Here is a 21,728-nt window from a genome sequence, read left to right on the forward strand (position 1 = left end):
AAAAATATCAAAATCACATTTCAACTTTCAAAATTCACAATCTTATTTATAAAACTAGAATAATCTCAAACAAGATCCATTTAAAAAAAATGTTGAACATTGAAATAAAAAAAAAAGAAAATAAAGCAAAAGAAAAGATGTTGACTCATATTAATTTTTTAAGCTTATGACTCAGCAAAACAGCGAAGTCCAATCCCCAGCAAATCAAAAGCTAAAAGATAAAACCTAAAGAGAAAAAATAATTACATAAAAAGATCTAAAATTAAAAAATAAATAAAAGAATGAGGGTAAAAAATTAAAATAAAAAATAAATAAAAGTTGAAATACCAAAAACAAATAGGATCAATTTATACTTTTAAAAGTGAGAAAAAAATAAAAAAATAATAAAAAAATAACTATAAGTAAAAAACCACTACACTATCACCAACATACCCCACAATAGAACAAAGAAAATGTGGTGGAGCTTCTAATAACAAGGCGGGAGGGCACGTTTGACAACCAAGAGAGACGCAACATGCACATGCTAGAATCTTGTTTAATTTTAATATTAAAAATCAACCTAAAAAGAATAGTTTGGCTTTAATGGTTTCTGAAATGACAAAAAAAAAAAAACTTTTTTGAAAATATAAAACAAGCCCTAAAGCACAATTTATTTTTTTAATTTCAAGGATAAATATGTCCTTTCATTATATGTGAAAAATAAAAAGACTAAAACACCCTAAATAATAATAATATTTATAAATTTTGAATCTAAAGAAATTATTTTACTGTTAAAAAAAACTACAAGTGACAACTACCCTGGGCAAGCAACAAATAACTATTTGGTCAGGTAAAAAAATCAAAATACTGGCCTTTCATTTTATTTTTGCAAGGATGAAAAAAGTTTTTATTTTATGGCAGTGTTTTTTACGGTATTTTTTCGATGCGAAATATATTTTTGTTATTAACGGTTGGACCATATCCAAACTATCAAGATGCATCATGGGTCACTGTAAACGACACAGCACACTCACTACGGACATTATTCCCTACCAAAAATATTATTTTTTGACAGATATGTCCTCACCAATATTAAGGAATTCCATTATTTCCGTTCGAAAGGTAAATATTTTCTACGGAAATTATTTATTTAAGAAATAACTAAAAAAATAATTCTTCATCAGAATATGAAATTAAGTGTATGTAGACACACACACACTTCATTATTATACACGGCGTTGTATATGAACCAAGTACTGGTGATAAGTTGAAGAGGTGGGCCAGCTGATGCAGGCCATCAAATTGTCTCTGAGAGGAGAGATAAAAAAACTTTTTTCTGTGGGTGTGTCCCTATGGAGGTTTTATTGTCTGAAACTGTAACTGTATAACAGATTACGAGTCCTATCCAGAAATAAATATCCAGACCAATCAATGCATTTTTATTGGACAACATTTGCAGCATTCCTATTCCATCTAGCTGTAGGACATGTCGAGCAAATCATTTTATTTTTTATTTAATTCTTTGCATTTTGAAGCTGGAAAGTGAACATTAATTAATTAAATAATATGTTTCGTGATCATTTTCTCGGCACTGACTTCAAGAGTTGAATTAATGGGAACCGAACGAATGAAGAGAAATTAGAATCTGTATTTAAGGTTTTATATATATATATATATATATATATATATATATATATATATATATATATATCCTTGATTATTAGATTAACAGCTTGAAAGATTCCTCTCAGGGGACCCTGTTGAAGGTCCATGAGCAGCGTGACAGCATGTGTTGTTGGCATGTTGTGGGAAGGGTCCCCAGTCGGAGCTCGAGGGTCGGCTTTGCAGCCTGTACCCCCTCCATTTTTGGCTTGCTGCTGCGTATCTATGAACTATATACATCATCGCTCAGATTGAAATAACAGTGACCTGTTCTTTCTAGCCTCTCCGGCCCCCTCTTCTCAGCCTGTCGATCAGCATAACCTGAACAGCTAGCTAGCGGAGTTTATAATAATAATAATAATAATGATCTTTCTTCAACAAATAGAGAATATAGAGAATTCGTGATTAATTTTTGAGTTATTAAAACTCTAATACATATCATGTAAATCTTCAAAGGTCTAAATTTAGATAAAGTTTAATTAAGAGTACTCTCTAAATTATTTATATAATATGCATGTACTAATATTTTTATTTTATTTATTTTCCTGGTTTAGATATTGGGCTAATTATACATTAATTATATTTATACAAACACAACACACTTAATTAGGTTTACTAATTAATTTGTACATCCAAATATATATTTCTATTAATAAAAAGTCCCATCTTTAAATATAAAGTATTTGTTGAGCCAAATGAAGGAACAAGTACGAACACCATTCACCATTTCTCGCAGTGGCAGTACTACCATGAACATGAATAAAAACTACAACACTAGTCTCTTGTATTTATTAATTCTTTGGAAACTAGTACTGAACCTCTCTCTCTTCTTCTTCTTAATTCTCACTCCCTCTACTTATTATTAATCTTGCAAAAAAATAATTAATTATAAAAATAATTAATCTCAACGCCTATATGCTAGCTACAACACACCATGTGGGATTTGCTTACAAATTAATTCAGAGTCTTCCATCCCGATTCACGGCTGCCAGAATCCGATGCACTTACCGCAATATTCCTGTGAATTCTCATAGAGTTGCTTCTTTGGCCTTAAAACTCTCACTCATCCGTGTTCATTGATGTTTGTTTGTTTGCTACAACTTCATAGCCACTAGCTTCATCTTCTTCTTCATCTTCATCATCCATGTTCTTGTCATCTTCGTCGTCATGATTTTGGTGATCATCGCTTTCCAGATCTTCCATCTCCGAATCAGGCCTATGTTCTTGTTGTGGAGGAGGCCATTGTTGCTCAGGGCGTACCATCAAAGGCACTGAGTTTTCAGGCTTCATATTGGACGGACCATCAATCTTGTTCTTCTCTTTATACAAAGCATCAAGTTGCTGAAAGTATGGACATGTTTTCGAATCCTCAGGCCTTTTCTTTTTACTCTCTTTCACTTTCTTGAAGTACTTGTTGATATTCTCCCACTTCTCTTTGCATCTTTTTGCATTACGATTGTAACCAAGCTTTCTCATCCTAGCTGAGATCTCCTCCCATAGTGGCCCTTTAGGTCCATTGTCCTGGTACTTGCAATCAAGATTAGTCCTTATCCTAATTAAAGCTTCGACTTCTACTTTAGGCCATCTAGAAGGGCTAGCTGACGTAAAATTCTGATCCCCATTATCTGATTTCATTATTATGTCCACATTAGCCACCGCTTGTGGTAGTGGCGCTTGTGCCCCTTGAAGTGGCGGCGGCGGCGTTGGTACTAGCTGTAATATTGGAGGAGGTGCTGGTGGCCGCAGTGGCTGTGATGGTGGTGGATTATTTTGTATTTGACCCGGATTTTGCTCTTCGGATAATTTTTGCAAAAATGCCATTACCGCAGCATCTTTACTTGCTGCAACGGATCTTTCTTGGGCTAAGATCTCGCGCTCTCTATTGATTCTTGTCATTTCCTGCATTCGCCAAGATTCTTCTCTAACCATTCTTTCATGTTCGCGTCTCTCAATTGCTTCCAAGAACTTCTTCTGCATCTCCTCTTGCTTCTGGATCACCTCCTTCATGAGCCTTTCAAAGAAGTCCTTCCATTTCCTTTTCCTCTTACGACGCTCTTGCAGTTCCACGTCCGAGGATGTCGATGAAGAAGTGGAATTGGAGATGAGATCTGCGGAGAAGTTTGGAAAAGAGGGTGGAGTATTAGTATGAGGAGGATTTGTAGGGTTTGTTGCTTGTGATGGGGGTAAGATTGTAGGGTTTGTTGAAGGAAATGGAGGAACGGTAAGATTTATAATTGCTGAAGTTACAATGCCTTGAGACATGTTTGTAGCTAGTGTTGCTGCTGCTGTTGATGGAACAGTACTGTGAGAAGCCCTAACAATATTAGGAGAAGGATTAACCACTGGCATTGCTATTGCTGTGACTGCTGGAGTAGGTGCTTTGGGCGGCTGTGGGGGCAGCGACAGCGGCGATGATAGTGAAGGAGGATGACTTTCGAAGGCTTCTAATTGATCAAAAAACCTATAAGTTTTGCCTTCTTGTTTACCAGTTCGACCATCTTTGGTTCTTTTGTGGTACTTGTACACGTTCTCGAATTTCTCTTTGCACTTCTTGCCGCTTCGATTGTAACCAAGCTCTGCTAGCTTCCTGGTATATAACAACAGTTGCAACAAAAACATAACTCCATTTCTTGTTTTATCCCATCTCGAATTCAGCAATAAAAACAGAAGATCTTGAAGAATATTCACACATAAAATAAACGTGAAAGTTAAAACAATAAACAACAACTTAAACTGAAAATTAAGAAAGATCAGTGCTTCGATGGACACAGTTTGCTCTTGGATTTACACATTTGTAAGCTGAGTTTTAATTAAGACGAAACAATTCCGTGTATCTTAACACTCCTTCCATTTATATATGAACCTAGTATTTAATTTAAATTTTGCTTTAAAATGGAAAAAGTTAGACAACCCACAAATGTCAGAAATCTAATTAATTCTGAACACTTAATTGTTATTGCAGTGTGCGCTGGAGGAAGGAGTTTTTTTTTTAAAAAAAAAAGGCATGAATACAGTCTTCAAGAGTATTATAAATTGCAAAGGACTACTCCTATAAAGAAAACTAACCAAAAAAAAAGGAAAAAGAAGAACACAAAAAAGAAAATTGAACTCACGCAGATCTCTATCAATGAAATCCTAAAGCAAGAACAAATCCATATATGAATATATATGTAGTGGCAGTTCACAAAACAGAAGAGAAAGAAAACTTTGTAATCTAATGATGAATACCTGGAAACCTCCTCCCATAAAGGACCTTTAACACTAGCATCACGAAACGCAACATCCATGCCGGACCTTATTTTTAAGAGGGCCAAAGTCTCTTGTCTTGGCCACCGGCTTCCTCCATAACTCCGGTCACCTTCAATTTTTCCTTTATCTTCTTCACCTCCAACATCATTACTGCTTCCTTCATGATTGCCTCCGGTTAACGGAGGAGCTTCCTTATGATCTCCTGGCCCCCCTCCACCACCACCACCACCAGGGGTTGTTGTCGTGGTTGCTAGCACACTACTTGAGTCCCCTAGCATAGGACTCTCTTTCTTTCCTTTCTAACTCTCAATATTACAGCTCCCTGGGGGAAAAAAATATACACGAGCTAAAAAAATAGAAGGAAAAAAAATACATCATCAAAGCAAAAGAGAAGGTTAATTCTCATGAGGGTTTTATGGGAGATGGTTTGTACTGTATGGTGAATTTATTAATTATTTCTGTGGGATCTGCTTGTCTATGTCAAGAAGTTGTTTCTTTTCTATTTTTAATACTACTTGGGCTGGAATCTTTGAAGGATTTAATTTATTTCTTTTTTGTTTCTTTTTCTCTCGTGTAATGTGGGGTGGTAGGGATGGGTGGTTAAAAAGTAGGGTGAGAGGTGTCACTTGGTTCTGTAGCAGTGATAGTAAAGGCACGTAGCACAGAGAGATATACATTGTATACAAATTTATAATAAATATATACAATAATGCCACAGAAAAGATAATAAAAATTACTGGAATTTATCAACAGCTGCACTGCACCTGGAGACGATGGTGATGATTTAGGTTTTTTTTTTTTTTAATTATCTCGCTAAACTTGAAAATTTAGGTGAATGTTATTGTTTTAAAAATATCAGGAGTAATTTTAATTTTATCTTGTTTTATTTCTAAACACTTCTATTAAATATTACATTTTCGAAACACGATAACTATATACCATGCTTATAAAACGTGATATTAACTAAATATTTGCTACGAGAGGATCGAGAGGCAACATTTTATATATCTTTATAGTACTGGTGAAGAAAATAAAGTTCACACTATAGCATTCAGGTAGTTAAATGTTTGCCGCATTGGACTTGAAATCTTTGCAAAAAGGCTAGCTCTTGATAATATCATGGCAGAGAACGAAGCCACTCAGACAGGAGAATGAGCTAGATTCAGTAGTGCTACTAATGAGCCTGAATCACCCAATAAACATAAATAAATAGATGAGTTATGTTTATATATTTTAAGATTACTTGAATATTATATTGTTTATATTCATTTTGTATGTATATATGTTTGTTTTGTTTTGTATTTCTAGAACTACCTGTGATTATAAAATTCGAGAATATATTGAGTTTAATTAAAATTTATTAATTATGGTTATTATGGTTTTTTACCGGATTTTTTGAAGTGGAACAAAATTTTAGATATATTTCTTGCAACCCAACCCTTTAATCAAATGTTAAGCTATTTTTTCAAAACGTTACATATATTAAATATTGTATTTTAAAACCATAATGTCTCCAAACTGTATTGTTCGACCGAAACTTTTTTATTTCACGTTTAATTATATTTTGGATGCTCAAAACAAATTTATCCGATAGTTTGTTGGTTTTTGTCTGTCCGGCTAAATTTAAGTTAAGAGCCGGCCCACGTAGGTCAGCTTTTTTTCCTCCTCCTTTCTGTAACTTGCATTACTATCGCAGAATGAGAGTCTTTTGAGTACCGTATTTATTTCTCTGATAAATTTTTATTGTTTTTTGGGAGTCTAAGCCCTAAGGAGATAAATATCAGCTTTGCTTTTTGGAGGGTGTTTTGGATTTCAGCGGCGGTGGCAAGATATTAAGTGAAATTGCTAAATAGGCCTTGAAAACGGATCCCATTGACCTTTAATCATTGAAGGGCTCCTTAACTTTACAATTTTTTATTTGATCCCCTGATTAGTGATCTGGTTTTGTCTCCGTAATTCAGAATTTTCTATGCTGGGTGGTGGTGGGGTTTTTTCTGTAATGCCGAAAACGGCCCTGGGTATTGAAAAATCTTTTGCAACTTTAGGTGGTCGAGACTGTGTGATACAGTACGTACACTGCTTCCAGTGAAAGTGACGAGCGTAGTTTGACAAGATTTAATTTTCATAATTATTGTGGAAAGCCTGTGAGCTTATCTTAAGAAGAAGGGACATTTTGGAGTGGGATCCACGGTGGAGAGAGAAACCAGAAGAAGAAAGATGGAGGTCACATAATGAGGCCAAGCCATTTATGAAATGAAGTAAATGGCGGAGAATTCAGTTAGGTTGCAGGCCGTCGTAATAAATAGGAGGCAGGAATTTTAATGGCGATGATCATATGATCACCCATCATTCGGAGAATAATTGGCCGGAATCTGGGACCATTAGACCTTTCGCAGGTTCCGATTTAATTGTTGCTTCACAAATTATAGCCTGAACGCTGTGCCTGACAGCCACAGTGTATATCGGTAACGTTACACTCTGTATTGAGTTTTCATATTTCCTTTTCGGCTTTTCTCAATTTCACTTGAAAATGACGAAACAAATTAATGAAAAGGGATTTATTTATTTCTGAGCTAATTATTAATTAGTAGTCACAAAGGATCTTTAAAGTCACACGGTCTCGTGGACTTTCCGATCGGCGTGAATGATTTCAAGGGCAGAGGCTCTTGAGGTCAAGCCCGAGAGATTATTTTATTTTTTACGTCCTGTGCAAATTAATTCAGCAACTCAATTATTGAGTTAAAAAAAAAAAAAAACAAGTGATGCCCGAAGCATAACGCAAGGAGTGGGGCCGGTCCGATTAATCAATAAATGCACAAATTAATAATAAATCTATTACAAACAAAGGACTCCATTATCATTACGTGTGCACAAATCAAGAACTTGTGAGGGAGAGGTAGGTAAATATGCATCAAAAAAAGAAAAAAAAAAAAAGGAAAAGAAAGAAACAGTACCAAAAGTAGGAATAATCTTTCCACACTGTTCATCTAATCGAGTTTCCACCAAGTGGGAATTATATTCTCCTTCTTCTTTAATTTTTTTGCATGTACGTCTAGACTCAAGAAAATGAAAGATTTTTTAATATATATATAAAAAAAGCATGTATCCAACCATTAAGTTGACATTCTATAACATTAATTCGGGGTTCAAATTATTTATCCTCTTGTATAATCCAATCGTCCCACCGTCCAAAAAAATAAAAAAGATTCTATAGGGTAATGTAAATGCAAATTAAAGTCAAAGTACATGGGATTTTATTGTTTACAATAAGATATATATATATATATATATATATTCACGGTGGGTGTGTATAGTTTTATGTATTTCTGCTTATCTAACAAGACATTATATGGAAGTGGTTTTGTTTTTATGCAATTGCTTCGCTGGCAAGAACTTCTCTAGCTGGAACGGCATAGATAAACGGAGAATAAGATATAAATGCCTTGTAGAGCTTCCCTGGCTAGCTGGACAGATGCCTGCCACCATGTTTGTGTTTATCCCCTGCCTATACATTATTTACAGCTAAAACTCGACTGTAATAATACACCACCAGGCTGCCGGCCACATCTTGTAATTGTCATAAAAAAAAAAAAGAGGAACCACATGGTTCACAAGTGGTGTCTGTGATTGAGGATTCTCATGAAAGTTGAGAGGGGCGATCGACATGTAACTAACAAGTTGAGCGTGCTAGCTAGCTCTTAATTATATCTGATCGATGCCGTATTAAGTTATAGGAGAATATTATATTTTTCGATGCAATATTTTGGAGAATATATACTCTCTCTCTCTCTCTCTCTCTCTCGTTTTTTAGAATAACTTTTGGGTAATATGAGCTAATTTAATGTAAAAATAAATTTTAAAAAATAAAAAATTTATTTTTTTAATATTTTTTAAAATAAAAAATATTTTAAAAAATAACTGGGTGCTTGAAAATGTGAAATCTTGAGCGCATGGTAAATTAGTCACTAACCTCTATTTATAATAACGAATATTAAGTTAAATACATGTAAGTATGTATGTATGTATGTATGACTGGCCCATATGAAAAAGGTAACAAGTAGACAAAAGGTTTACTTCACATGGGTGGGCATGTGATGTGAATGTACACTCACACCTTATGTCTGTCTACCATGTGGATTAACCTCTACATTTTATCTGGCACCAGCTAAGCAACCACCAAGTGGATTCTTCTTTGCCTTTCTTCTCCGCCCCCCCTTTTTTTTTTTATTATTATTATTTTAACTGCGTTAACTGCTCGTTTGCTAACGTGATAACTGTTATCTCTATAGTTTTTTTTTTAAAATACATCTAAATAATATTTTTTTTATTTTTAATATTAACACATCAAAATAATCTAAAACCATTAAAAAAATTAATTTAAAATTAAAAAATTAAAAATATTTTTAAAATACAAAATCAAGCAGTATTTTAGGAAGCAGGGTATCTTTAAAAATGCTCCAATGACTGGTATAGCATTTATATGAATCATTATGTGTGACTTTTGCTCCTAGTTGTACTGCTCTGGTTTACCTGTGCTAAAAAGGAGAGAGAAGGAAAACAAAATGATATGTTAGAAGATTACAATGATTAATTACAGTGATTAGTGATTTGATTGGTCATGATCTTCGTTAATTAACATCAGCAAGATGGTGATTAATTATTGATATTGAATGATCAACATTGATAGAACCTTCTATAGGCAAATCTTTCCCGGATCGGGAGTTGGCCGTGGGTAAATCTCAACACTAATAAACATGATTGGAGGAGTAAAATAGAAGCAATATTCACAAGCATGTGCAGACATTGTCATCATGGTTAACAATAATGCCTCGTCAGTACTTCATGCCTCTTAACTAGAATCATTGGAACATGTAAGCATGTGCATCTGCTGGTAAAACCTAAATGATCCCTCGCCCAATAATAATAATAATAATATGTGAATTAAACCATTATTTAATATGACCAGAAAAGTAGACATTTGTTTTGTAAAAGAAGTCACTGTAAATGGGCCCCATGAAGGCAGAAGAAAGCACTCAAAAAGCCCATGTTATGCAAAGAAGGGTGGAGGGCCCATGTTACCACAAACGAGCTTACAATGGGGAAGGGTAGACAATCTTTCTTTTTCTTTTTCTTTTTCTTTTTCTTTTTCTTTTTCGTCCATTTTTTTACACATGTCCACTTCTTTTTAACGTGAGACACAAACTGGATAACACGATAAGCCTAGCTCTGCTAAAAGACTCTTGCGTTTGGTAATACTCTGTAGATTAACTTCCATACGGCCCACGTTCAAAGCCAGGAAAGAGTCCTACCTGCTACTGCCATTGACGCTAGCCTACAATGGCATACAAAAGTGTCGTCATAATATGCATTAAAACCAGCAAAACCATAATTAGCTTTAACTATTTGCTACTGCCTAACTGGAGCTGCAAACACGACTAAGAATGATTCATACCAGGAAGAAGAATGAAAGATTCGTTCTTCAGCTGCGCCATGAAAGCAAGATTGTCTAAGCACTTTCTTGCAGATGCGATGGCAGACTTGAACATCATGCCTCGTGAGCAAACGTTCTTACGGAGCTAATTTATCGTCCCACTGCACAATCATGACAGTATGATTATCATTTGCTGTATCTCTTCCATTTTGCTTTCAGTCTTTAGAAGATGGGCTCAGCAACGTGAATCCTGTGCCAATAGACCAGTCTAAGAAAACCCATGATGCCAGACAAGATTGTAAAAGTTCCTGATATAATTACCAGTGCCTGTAACTTCAAAAGATCATTCCCAGAGACACCCACCAGCATGGTTTTTCAAAAGTACCACCATGCATTTTTATTCATCAAGTCAAAGAATACCGTGTTATTTTCATTCAAATTGACAATACCGTGTTATTTTCATTCAAATTGACACTCTCTCGTTAGTTCGAATTCTATCACTCAATTATTATAGAATATAGTATAATTTATAATGACGGGAAATAGCCTAACCTTTATACTATTTGATTTTATTTAATTTTATTTAGATTTATTTGTTGGGTTTTATATAAATATTATATATTGGATATTTTATTTTGTAGACAATAAGCCCAATTGTTTCTTCTAACTAAAGTTTTAGTATTTTTATATTATTTTTTAAATGTTAGATAATTTTTTATTATTTAATTAAAATAACATATTATTTTTCCTTTGAATATTCTTTTTTTTCTACTTTTAATTCTTAGCTTTTTGTTTTTTTTAGTTTATTGTCCCGTGTCAAGTATGAACATAAACTTTTAATTGTTTTTATAGTTAATTGATCTGACTTGCAAATCTTCAAAATTCAACACATTTTCCACTCGATCCTTGACAATTTTGAGGATGATCATCAATAATGATTAAAAATAAATAAATTCACCGCCCCACTGCCCAGAACCGAAACCAAATGTCCTTTTATTTCCTTTGACAGACGACACCATAAACTTATATACTTTTTCTCGTTCTTTTCCAAACAAAAAGAACATAAATTTGCAGACTGCAGTGGGAATATCTACCATCCCAGATTTAACATGTTCCATCATTTGATGACGATGGAAGGTTGTGCGTATAGTCAAGCCTGGGACTAAATGCAATGGCAGTAACAACTCTTGTCTCTCTAGCACTCCACCCATCGAACTTTTATTAAGAGACGCCAAGAAGAACGAAAATAATTGGGAGAGTCTACTGCCTTTTTTATTTTAATATTTTATTATTATTTTTCTTTGTTCAGGTGTAATTTTATTTTATATTAATTTATTAAAAAAGAGGGGGAAAGAAAGTTGAAAATGACACACACACACACACATATATATATATATATATACACACACACATACATATAAAAGGAGCGAAAAGTGACAATAAAAAAATAGAAAGAAAAGTGAGGGGAAAAAATAGAAGATTATGACTTTATTTAATTAATTATTTGTACTTCAAGGTCTAGCATTACATGGTTAAAATTTTCCAGATGTTTTTTGTTCTTGATTAATCTTCACATTAAAAAAATAGAATTAATTTTATTTTTATATTGTGATTTCACTTGCAAAAATCATATGTGATCTCGATTTTATTTCTAAGTTGGTATTGCATACATTTGTGTCATGATCATGTAGTGTTAAACCTTAAGTTTATACTTACCATGGACCCACTCTTAGTGACACTCTCAGGACTATTTTAGAAAAACTATAAATTCAAATGACCAACATGTCTAAAAGAGTTGAAACCCTAGAGAGTTCTCGAATAAGGCATTCAAAGATCAATAAAAATCATAGCTAAAATTATTATGGGCAAGTTCACCTTGAGTGTCGTCAATATAACTATCATTTAGTTTACTCTACATATAATGACCTTAATGAGCATGTCACGAGCTTTAACAAAATAGAAGCTCCCACTTTTGACAGTCATCATGACCCTTGAGTCTTTGATATGTGAATTCGTGACAATGATTAATTCTTTGAGTGACATAACTTGTCTAATAATAGGAGAATTAAATTTGCTAAAATGATACTCATTGGTAAAGCCCAATATTATTGGAGAGATGTTGAGGATTGTTTAGAAATGAGAGGTAAACCTATCATAACTAATTGGACTAAAATGAAAAAAAAACTACAGGAGAAGTACCTACCTAAATCTTATAGAAATAAACTCTTGTACCAATTGAACAATCTAAGGCAATGGAAGAAGTATGTCAAATAGAATAAAATCATGACTTTGCATAGATTTTGTAAAGGTCTGAATGATGATTTTAGAAAAGAAGTTATGCTTATATATGTCTTCACTCTTGACCAAGCCTAAATTATAGTGCAAGATTATAAGTTGCTTATAAATAGTTAATGGATAAAACATTAAAACCTTTTTCAAGTCTCATTTTAAAAATAATAGTTATTTATTAGGTACTCCATCTTATAGACCTAATCCTAATAATGACCAAGTTTATAAATAAGATAAGGGAAAACAAGTCGTTAATAAAATTTACAGGTTAAGTTCAAAGTGTTAATATGCTAAATGTCAAGGTTTTGATCATATTTTTGTTAATTGTATCTCTAAACCCTTAGTCATTCAAGAATATAAAAATATAAATGAAAAATAAAACTGTTGTGTGCAAATATATAAACTCAATCTTGAGGACTTTAGCAACCTAGATGAAGAGGATGTGCAAGAAGAGAAACTTAACACTATAAGTTCAAGCGAGTCTGAAGACCTAGTAGTTAGTACTAAAAAGAGTATTATACACATATGAAAGGAAGGTTAATAAAAAATATAATAATTATGCTTTAATGGTAAAAAAAAAAATTTAGAAAACTCCTCGGTGAAATCACCTGAAGAGGCAAATATGGTCTTTAAAGATTCTCATAATATTAATCCTTTTAAACTACTTGATTCCCCATCCATCATGCTTGATGTCTAACACATCATCGATTTAGATCAAAATGTTGAGCTTTTTGATCTCTAACCCCTGACACGTGATGAGAAAGATGAAGATAATCATAATTTACTATGTTATGTCCAAATTATATCTATTAAGGCTTCAAATAGTGTTTGTTCCACTTCACACATTTAGTCATATAGTATTCATATTTGTAAATCTAGAAAGCTTGTAGATCTTTTTTTTATGTCTCTTCACGCTAAAATGTTTGATTCAACTAAGTCTTTTGCATATAGAGGTTATAATTTACATGCTGAGATCATCAAGCAAATTTAAGTAAATAATGAACAATACACATTTCAAGTTGTTTTGCATAAGTATAATAATATACTTAATGTTTGACATTATTTCATTATACAGATTAAACTTGAAGGGTTTCCTTTAAAAACCATTTATAAATTACAAGTGAGTAGTGTTAAACCATTAAAAGTGTTGCAAATGATTGAATCAAATACTTATATCATTAAACTGTTACTAAATTTTGATATTAACTCTACTTTTGACATGAAAAAGTCTGTTATATATAAACACAACAACTTATCCCTAATACTCCTTTTGATATCCCTATCGTATTATCCTTATCATTTAGATTGTATTTGAATTACCAGAAAGACATCATAACAGCTTCATCCTTATTTTTTAGAATGTCATCAAAGTTGTTTTGACCTATACTCGACGAGGTCAAGCTCTTCCAATCTCAAGAGAGTTAATGAAGACATCAAACTCAATACATGTTTTACATGTCGTGAGATCTATGATAATAAAGGATAACTCAACTCTTGTGCTATTAGATTTTATTCAGATTTATTTCTTAAGTTTAATTTAGATGTTATTGAATATTTTATTTAATGGGTTATAAACCCAATTATTTATTCTAATTAGAGTTCTAGCATTTATAAGTTATTTTTAAAAAATTTAGATGTTTTTTATAATTTAATTAGAATAACATAATATTTTTTTTATCTGAATTCTCTCTTTTTCCTAGCTTTTATTTCCTTGCTTTTAATCTTGGCTTCTTTATTTCTTTCTCTACTTTTATCTTTCTTTAGTTTATTGTCCCACATCAAAGAGTTACGATGTAGGATTCTGCAAGAACTATCAAGAATTTTAATTTTAATTATGGATGATAGTCAGTTGAGCAGGTGAGGACAAACTGGTTACAGTCTAGGCCTTCATCATTCAATAATATGATCTACATCAAGTGAACTCGACTCCATTTGATAGATTTGGTTCAAGCGAGTGATTTATAGCTGCCAAAAAAACTATTCCCTTTATGCTTTCTTTGACCACTCAAACTATCCAGGATCATAAACTCCATCTTGATTTCAAGGGGGGGCAGTGTCATCAGACCAACTGGCAATTGGTCTCTGATCCTCGGTAACTCAAGTTTCGACTGCCAGTAATTGTCAACAAACAGAGGAACAAGTATTGTTGCTCCAACAGTACTTTTAACAGCAGAAATAGTACACGCCAAGCACCAATTGATATTCACACTTGTTTGCAACTCTGTACCCAATGAGAAATGAAAGACCACTATGCAACGCAAAAGCTTGGCTTTTTTTTGGGCACTGAGCCATCAACCAAGCTCCTCAAAGATGGCAGTGTGCCCTATTTCAGAACCAGACCAATACTCTTCCACACAAAAATTGTTCGATCACACCATGTCGCCTGTAAAATTTTCATAAATTTATGAGAGGAGAAATGTTGCAATGGATGTCAATATAAGAACACAAGATCCACACGATGATGAAATGTATTGTAATCATTAGAAGCTCTACATGAGAATTCTGAAGGCAGAGCTTTGTAGTCATGATTGGAGTAACACTATCATTTTCATTTGTTTACCACATATTCAGGCATATGCATCACCATACATCCGAATGCACAAGATAAACCAAAGCTACTGTCAGTCTTTAAGCCATGAAAAGACCACACGGTTACTAGTTGGGTCAGAGTAGTAATGTTTCTTGGGTGACCATTTGAATCAGTTAGATGAAAGCTGCAGTTGTTGGCATGATTGAATCCTACCATTGAACTTCCATGAAGAAAAGGATCCTGAAATTGGTACTATTTACTAAGCAATCAATACTCAGCTATAGTCAAACCTTGAAGGAGGTCTTAAGTTTGGAAGCTCCGGTAAATAAAGTAATAAAAATTCAGATTCGAGGTCTGGAGGAACTCTAGTGTTGCAACATTTGAAAAGCCTCTAACCATTCCTAAATATTATTTCCTCTAGATTGCCGACACTTACTTTGAACGAAGCCATGCGCCAGCTTATGTGGATAAGCAGATGTTAATCATAAGAATTAAAAATGTGGAAAGAAGAAGATTTTACTTGATAATCCTCCAGAATCATTTGATCTATCTTCCTAGCAAGCATATGGTGAACCATAAAAGCATAATCTGCCGGTATTAAGCAAAACTGGATGATCATCTACTATAGAAATAAATAAATAAACCAGGCAAAATTAGTACCATGAATGAACAATTCATCTAGTACTAACAATCAGTCCAGTTCAGCTGCAGCTCATCGCCAACTAATCACCAATCAAGGTCAAGTCCTGCACACTCTGGCTTCTCCCAAAAGTGAAACATCCCTTTCCTCTCTAAACCTGAAGAAGATGAAGCACATGCACTACATGATGGATGAAACTTCTTTTGACATAACAGGAGGAGGATAAATCCAGCCAGATGCCAATTATTTAATTCATTTTCTGAATTCTAAACTAAATTTCTAGGTAAGAATTCAAATATTGAAGTTTCCAGCATTCGCTGAAAAAGAAAAAGTATCATCTAAATATTGAAGCCCATTTTAAGACTTATGCCACATGTGGAACATTAAGCCTTCAACACCCACTAATCTGGCATGATTCTTACTGTTACGCACCTGCATGTGCCATATGCTACCCAAAAAGCAGCCCAGAGGGCACCGCCAGAAAATCTTCACTGATTGCAGCTTACTAATTTAAACATACTATGTTAAAATCATTCAATTTTTCAAATCATAATTTCATGCAGCATCTCAACTAAATTGTGCACATGCTTGGGTAGCCTTTTCAACTGCATTTTTAAACAAACAAACCATCCAATACTAATCATTTCACTCCAAATAGAACGATCTACAAAACTTCGTTTGTGGAAGCTTTCAGTTATGAAAGGTCTTTAGTCAAGTGAGCAAATTTCAGTTCTATAATGGTCATACAAAAATTTACATAAGCAAAATACAATCTAGTATTGAACTTTTATTTTGACAGTTCCACTTGTATAAAGTGAGTAAGGTAACACCAATTTAGAATATTACTGATTTGTAGAATCCAAGTTGCTTATCTTAGTGGCTGCGAGCATCTGCATGCTTGAAGACACAGAGACACCCATAGATAAGAGAACAAATTTTATCAAGTAACAAAAAGAAACACAAGGCAGCCTCAAAATCAATATGAATCAACATTCAACCACATTGAGATATATTAAAACACCTTTTTAAGGAATATTGGTTATATCCAGTCAGTTTATTCATATACACACATTCCTCATCCAACAAAAGATGGACATTTAATCCTCGGTTCTCCACTAAGAAGTTAAGGAAACAGTTTCGCATCTAAACACAAGAATTTTACTAAAAATTAGTCCAAAAAAGTTTCTTCTCACCAAGCACTGTTATTACTTGGAAGGACATAATGTAAAAAAGGTGATAGCATTCAGCTATGGAACTATCAAGTAGGGTTCTAGAAGAAAAAATCTGGATTGTCTTACCTTAATGATTTTTGCATCAAGTGGCTGTCCTTAAAGATTCAAACCTGCAGTCTTGTGGTAGCAAGCTCAAGATTTTCACCATTTCCATACAACAGTCCCTTGTTTATATTGTTCTTATACTGTTCATTTGGAATGCTCTTTAAGACCCAAGAGCTTCATTTGTGGAATGAGTGTTAATATCACACATGTTAAACCCTGCTGGTTCTTCTGTTCATAAAAAAATGCTGTTTCTTATGCAATAGCAAGTTCTTTAGCTCAATGATAATAAACTGATATTTGCTAGCTAATATTCTTGAATAGTGTGTTAATAGACAGCATTTATAATGGCCTAAATGCCTAAGAACATGAGCCACAAAGAGTAATAGCAGCAGCAGAAGTGATGTTAATGATGTTCAAACATTATATTCCACTGTCACCAAAATTGACTATTTAGTGGGCAGTTTCAAAAAGTAAGAAATTCCCATGATAGCCAAAGTTTACACCATTCAGCTTCCAGTCCTATGACACCAAAAAATCCATGCTACAGTACAAGTGCCTTTTTATTTGCAGCTATCAGTTGAAAACTCTGATGTTATCTTTCTGAAAATTCAAGATAAAATATGGAAGGATAAGTTGCTAGACTAAAATAAACCTGCTAAACAGGCACGGTGTTATTGACTTATGGAAATTTAGACACTAAGATTAAATTGAGCCATTACACAAATTACTGGAAAAACTCAAATTGTCAAGATCTGCCCCAGCAAGCTGAGAAATACTTTCAAGAGGGGAGACAGGGATTGACTCTTGCACAAAAGCACATGTCCCATCTAGAGAATGACAATTACTTGAGTATCTCCCATGATGGAACGACCTTCAGGAACTTGTCCATCATGTCACCCAGAGAAGAGAAGTGTAGTTAAACAGCAAAAAAGGAATCGCTAGTTATTGAAGTTAGACCTCACTTCTGCATAGCCTACAACCTTGGGATTGTGAACAAACTCTGGGAATTTACACTTCATTGAACAAATTCTGAAAACAATCATTAGACACTACTTAAAAGTAAACGATTGAAGCAAAAACATGTAGCTGGATCATCAAGCTGATCTAGATATTCAAACTTCAACTATGAAAGCAAATACATGACAGGGAAAAAAAATATAGCCACAATATCTTTAACCATAGGCAATGATATTTCACCAGAGTCAAAACAAAGCAGTATGAGACATTATTGTGACCATCCTAAGTTTACACAATATATGCATGCAGAGTAACAATATCCCACTAGATACCCCTCCTAAATGACACTCCAGTTCCAGAAGCAGCTTACCAAAAACAGAAAATTGATTTGCATGCAAGTCCAGCTGTTGAGATGAACAAAATTGACATGACCGGAAAATCAATTAAAATCAGCACCCATTTCCTTGCGTTTCAACTCTAATGTCATCCGCTCATTCTCAAGCTTCATCCTCTCATTTTCCATCCTCAGTTTTTCTAGTTCACGGTCTCTTTTCTTACTAAATCTTTGCCATTTGAATCGCTGTTTTTCCAATTCCAGCATCTCTTGTTGAATTTTTAGATTCTGTTCTTCCAACTGAAGTGTGCGAGATTCCATCCACTGCTTCTGCAACCAAGATGCTCTTGAACTTTCAGGAGAGACTTGATTCATATCAACTTGGGCAATCTGTGGATGAGAATAAGAAGACCCTTTATTAGGGTCCTGAGATGAATTCCCAAAATAAACATCTTCATGGCCCTGGCCTGGTCTCGGTCTCTTTGCAGAACCCCCTAATACCCCATGTATGCCCCTACAATCCCCATGGGAAGCATGATTCTCCCCAAATTCATCATGATCATCAGTTTCAATCTCTTGATCATCTTCATCAAGATCATCAAGCTGGTTTCTCCTTACATCATCGTTGTCATGATCATCTCTGCTTCTTAGAGCCAACTGTAGGGAACGCTGCAAAGCTGGATCATGAGGCAGGTGCAACCTATTTCCATTATGATAGGAACACATTTCTTCATAGAAGAGATGCTTTGAGCTTAATATCTTCCTAACATCATCCTTATCCTTCTCTGTTAAATAATCTATAACATCTAAAAGTGCAGGGTTTTCCACAACCTGACAAGAAGTGCCCCTCCCAAGTATATCATTGAGCCTTTTATACCTTTTATTAAGGTCATTGAATTTATCCTCACACTGCTGTGGAGAAACATGAAAACCTCTTTCAGCCATGACTTTTGAAACTGATTTCCACTTGCCTTTTTTCTGCAAAACTGTGAATCTCCTACGCCTTCCACCACCACAATCTGAAGTCGAATCCTCACCGATATAAGACACGGCAGTTATCAAGAGCCTCACCATCTTATCAGTCCACTTAACACGGTGCCACGGAGTCCCTTTTTTCCCTCTTCTTACATCATTGTGACCATCAGCACCTTCTTCGGTGTAGCTTGGCTCATCCTCATCACTGACTGAATTTTTCCTCCCATCTCCTTTATTGTAATCAGTCATGGACATGTTTTGATCAGAGTTGTGCATGGCCCCCATTGTGAGTGGAAAACCATCGTGAACTGAGGGATGCGTTGAAGATCCTTGGCGATGGATAGGATGCTGGTGGTGGTGCACAATGTGTGGATGTTGCCCTTGATGATGAACTCTCATTGATCCTTGCAAGTCAGGGCCTCCAAAAGGAGCCCCGCCAGGAATCATACCTCCTTGAGACAAATTCCCTTCCATTTATATTTAAAACAACAATTTAGATCACACCGATAGACCCATTTCCCCCTTTCAAATCACCTTCTTGGCTTTGCAAAAAAAAACAAAAAACCGATAGCAATCTATGGTTTACACTTTGAGCAAGCTAAAATAAAGCAAACCCATTTCTTTCTTCGTTTTTTTTTTTTTCTCCTCTTGAGTTACCTAGACTATCGAGCATGCATCTTGGATTCTCACAAGCCAAACAAAATCATAAACCCATCTTCGAAACTTAAACTCTAGACAAAAACTGAAATACTCATTATCAAGGCACCCACTTCGAAATTTAAAGTAATGAAATAGAAAAGGCACCCGAACATTCAAGAAAAACAAGACAAGACAACAGAAAAACAGTGCTTAAGTTTGATCAAATAGAGAAGAAAGCAAAGCCACTTATCTGCAACAACATAAAAACACCCGTGAAGCAAGAGAACCCACTGTGTTGTCCTAAAATTAAGCCGAGAATCCAGGACTCTAGATCTCAGAAACCTTTCTCCTATCTGCCTCTGAGTGTCCAATGTTTACGATGCTACTACTACTGTGCTTGCATACAGAAATTTCAGGAAGGTTCAAAGAATGGGAAGATCCTATGGGTCCATATTTTTTATATTTTTGTCGCACTCGCCAACTTGCTATTCATTTATTTTTCCTTCTCTTCTTAAGATTTTTTTTTTTTTTTTTTGCAGGATTTTTTATATTTTAAATTAGAGAAGGGCCATCTAAAACCGAGTCTTTTCCGTCCCATAAAAATATTTGAATCCATAATCATAATGAAGAAAGAACCGATTCCATTATCATCCCATGCCAGAACAAAACCCATATAAGTTGTTCGAAAAAGATGCAAGAAGAGTGAAGCGAACAAGATTGGATGTCATAATACAAATTGAAATATTATATTGATTAATGCAATGCTTAGCCCACTTAATTGGAGATTTAATATTTTTAATGACAAGAGGGAGAATTGGTGTGTTTGGCACGACATCCTCCCCGGTGTTTTTATAAGAAATAAAATGACGGTTACACCCTTGTCTTCTCATGAACGCCACTAGGAGAGAGAAGTTTATGTTTTCTTAAAATAAGATGGAAAAAAAATACGTTACTTTCAATGAAATACAAAAACGTAAAGCTCCGGTGGTATTGGGATGAAAGGTAGCATTCTGTATAAAAGAATTAAAAAAATAAAAAAAAACTGAAGAAAAGTAAGATGGAAAAGGAAATGAAGATAGAATTGTGTTTGGTAATAATTTATAAGATAGGGTAACTCTTTTTTTATTTTATTTTTTTTAATTGAGAGTGGATAAAATAAAATATATAATATATAAAAATATATTTTACCTTTAATATTAATTAAAAAAAACCCTAAGGAAGGAAGGTTTTTATTGCACCCTCCTCACAAAACATCATTCATTATAATATTGTTTTGTTTTTCTTTTCTTTTTTGATTGCGAGTTAACCCAATTATCTTGTTTTTTTATTTTTTCTAGCTAGTTTTTTTCTGTAGGTTTCATTCTTTAATATTGGATTAATTAAGAATTAGGTTTCATGATTTATTTTGTTTACTTTCTATTAGATTATTTCAGCCTCAATATCTTGGAATAATGCTTAATGGGTTAACCCGAGTTGACTCGGGTTGTTTTTTGTGTCTTTTTTTTAGTTAATATTTTTCAATTCCATCATTCAACATTGAGTCGGTTGGGAATTGAGCTTCATAATCTGTTTTGATTTATTTTATATAGGGATATCTTGATTTTATTATCAAGTTTATGGGTTTTGATGTTTTAATCTTGGTTAAATTTGGTTGTTTTTTCTATTTTTTTAAGAGGTTATCTTAGTCTCTTGAATCGAGTCACGGGTCCTTTAACATTGGATTTTATTTTTATTGAATTGTCCTCGTCTTATGACTCAAGTCACGA

General features: G+C 34.0%; 2 protein-coding genes across 7 annotated transcripts; both read right to left on the reverse strand.

The window, feature by feature from the left end:
- Positions 1-2,337: 2,337 nt before the first annotated feature.
- Positions 2,338-5,360, reverse strand: LOC133694568 (trihelix transcription factor DF1-like). The gene is made up of 2 exons (XM_062116124.1): positions 4,870-5,360; positions 2,338-4,228 (listed from the first exon to the last, which is right to left on the reverse strand). Exons 1-2 carry the CDS (start codon positions 5,166-5,168, stop codon positions 2,701-2,703), a joined length of 1,827 nt encoding a protein of 608 aa, XP_061972108.1. The 5' UTR covers positions 5,169-5,360; the 3' UTR covers positions 2,338-2,700.
- Positions 5,361-14,568: 9,208 nt separating this feature from the next.
- On the reverse strand, positions 14,569-20,414 carry LOC133694623 (uncharacterized). Of its 6 annotated transcripts, XM_062116220.1 has the most exons (5): positions 18,385-20,414; positions 17,079-17,285; positions 16,627-16,677; positions 15,801-15,937; positions 14,569-14,993 (listed from the first exon to the last, which is right to left on the reverse strand). In XM_062116220.1, the coding sequence occupies exon 1, from the start codon at positions 19,795-19,797 to the stop codon at positions 18,454-18,456; it is 1,344 nt and encodes a 447-aa protein (XP_061972204.1). In that variant the 5' UTR covers positions 19,798-20,414; the 3' UTR covers positions 14,569-14,993; positions 15,801-15,937; positions 16,627-16,677; positions 17,079-17,285; positions 18,385-18,453. The 6 variants fall into 6 exon arrangements, with proteins under 6 accessions (XP_061972204.1, XP_061972205.1, XP_061972203.1 ...); XM_062116221.1 differs by lacking the exon at positions 17,079-17,285; XM_062116219.1 differs by lacking the exon at positions 16,627-16,677.
- Positions 20,415-21,728: the final 1,314 nt, after the last annotated feature.

This window comes from Populus nigra, chromosome 5 (genome assembly GCF_951802175.1).
Source record: "Populus nigra chromosome 5, ddPopNigr1.1, whole genome shotgun sequence".
Lineage (NCBI taxonomy): Eukaryota > Viridiplantae > Streptophyta > Magnoliopsida > Malpighiales > Salicaceae > Populus > Populus nigra.

Excerpts from the sequence above, each read along its gene's own strand:
- LOC133694623 (XM_062116222.1), bottom strand. The coding sequence starts at position 19,797 with ATGGAAGGGAATTTGTCTCAAGGAGGTATGATTCCTGGCGGGGCTCCT.
- LOC133694568 (XM_062116124.1), bottom strand. The coding sequence starts at position 5,168 with ATGCTAGGGGACTCAAGTAGTGTGCTAGCAACCACGACAACAACCCCT. Across the intron at positions 4,229-4,869 it reads TTATGGGAGGAGGTTTCCAG|GAAGCTAGCAGAGCTTGGTT; the intron begins GTATTCATCATT and ends GTTATATACCAG.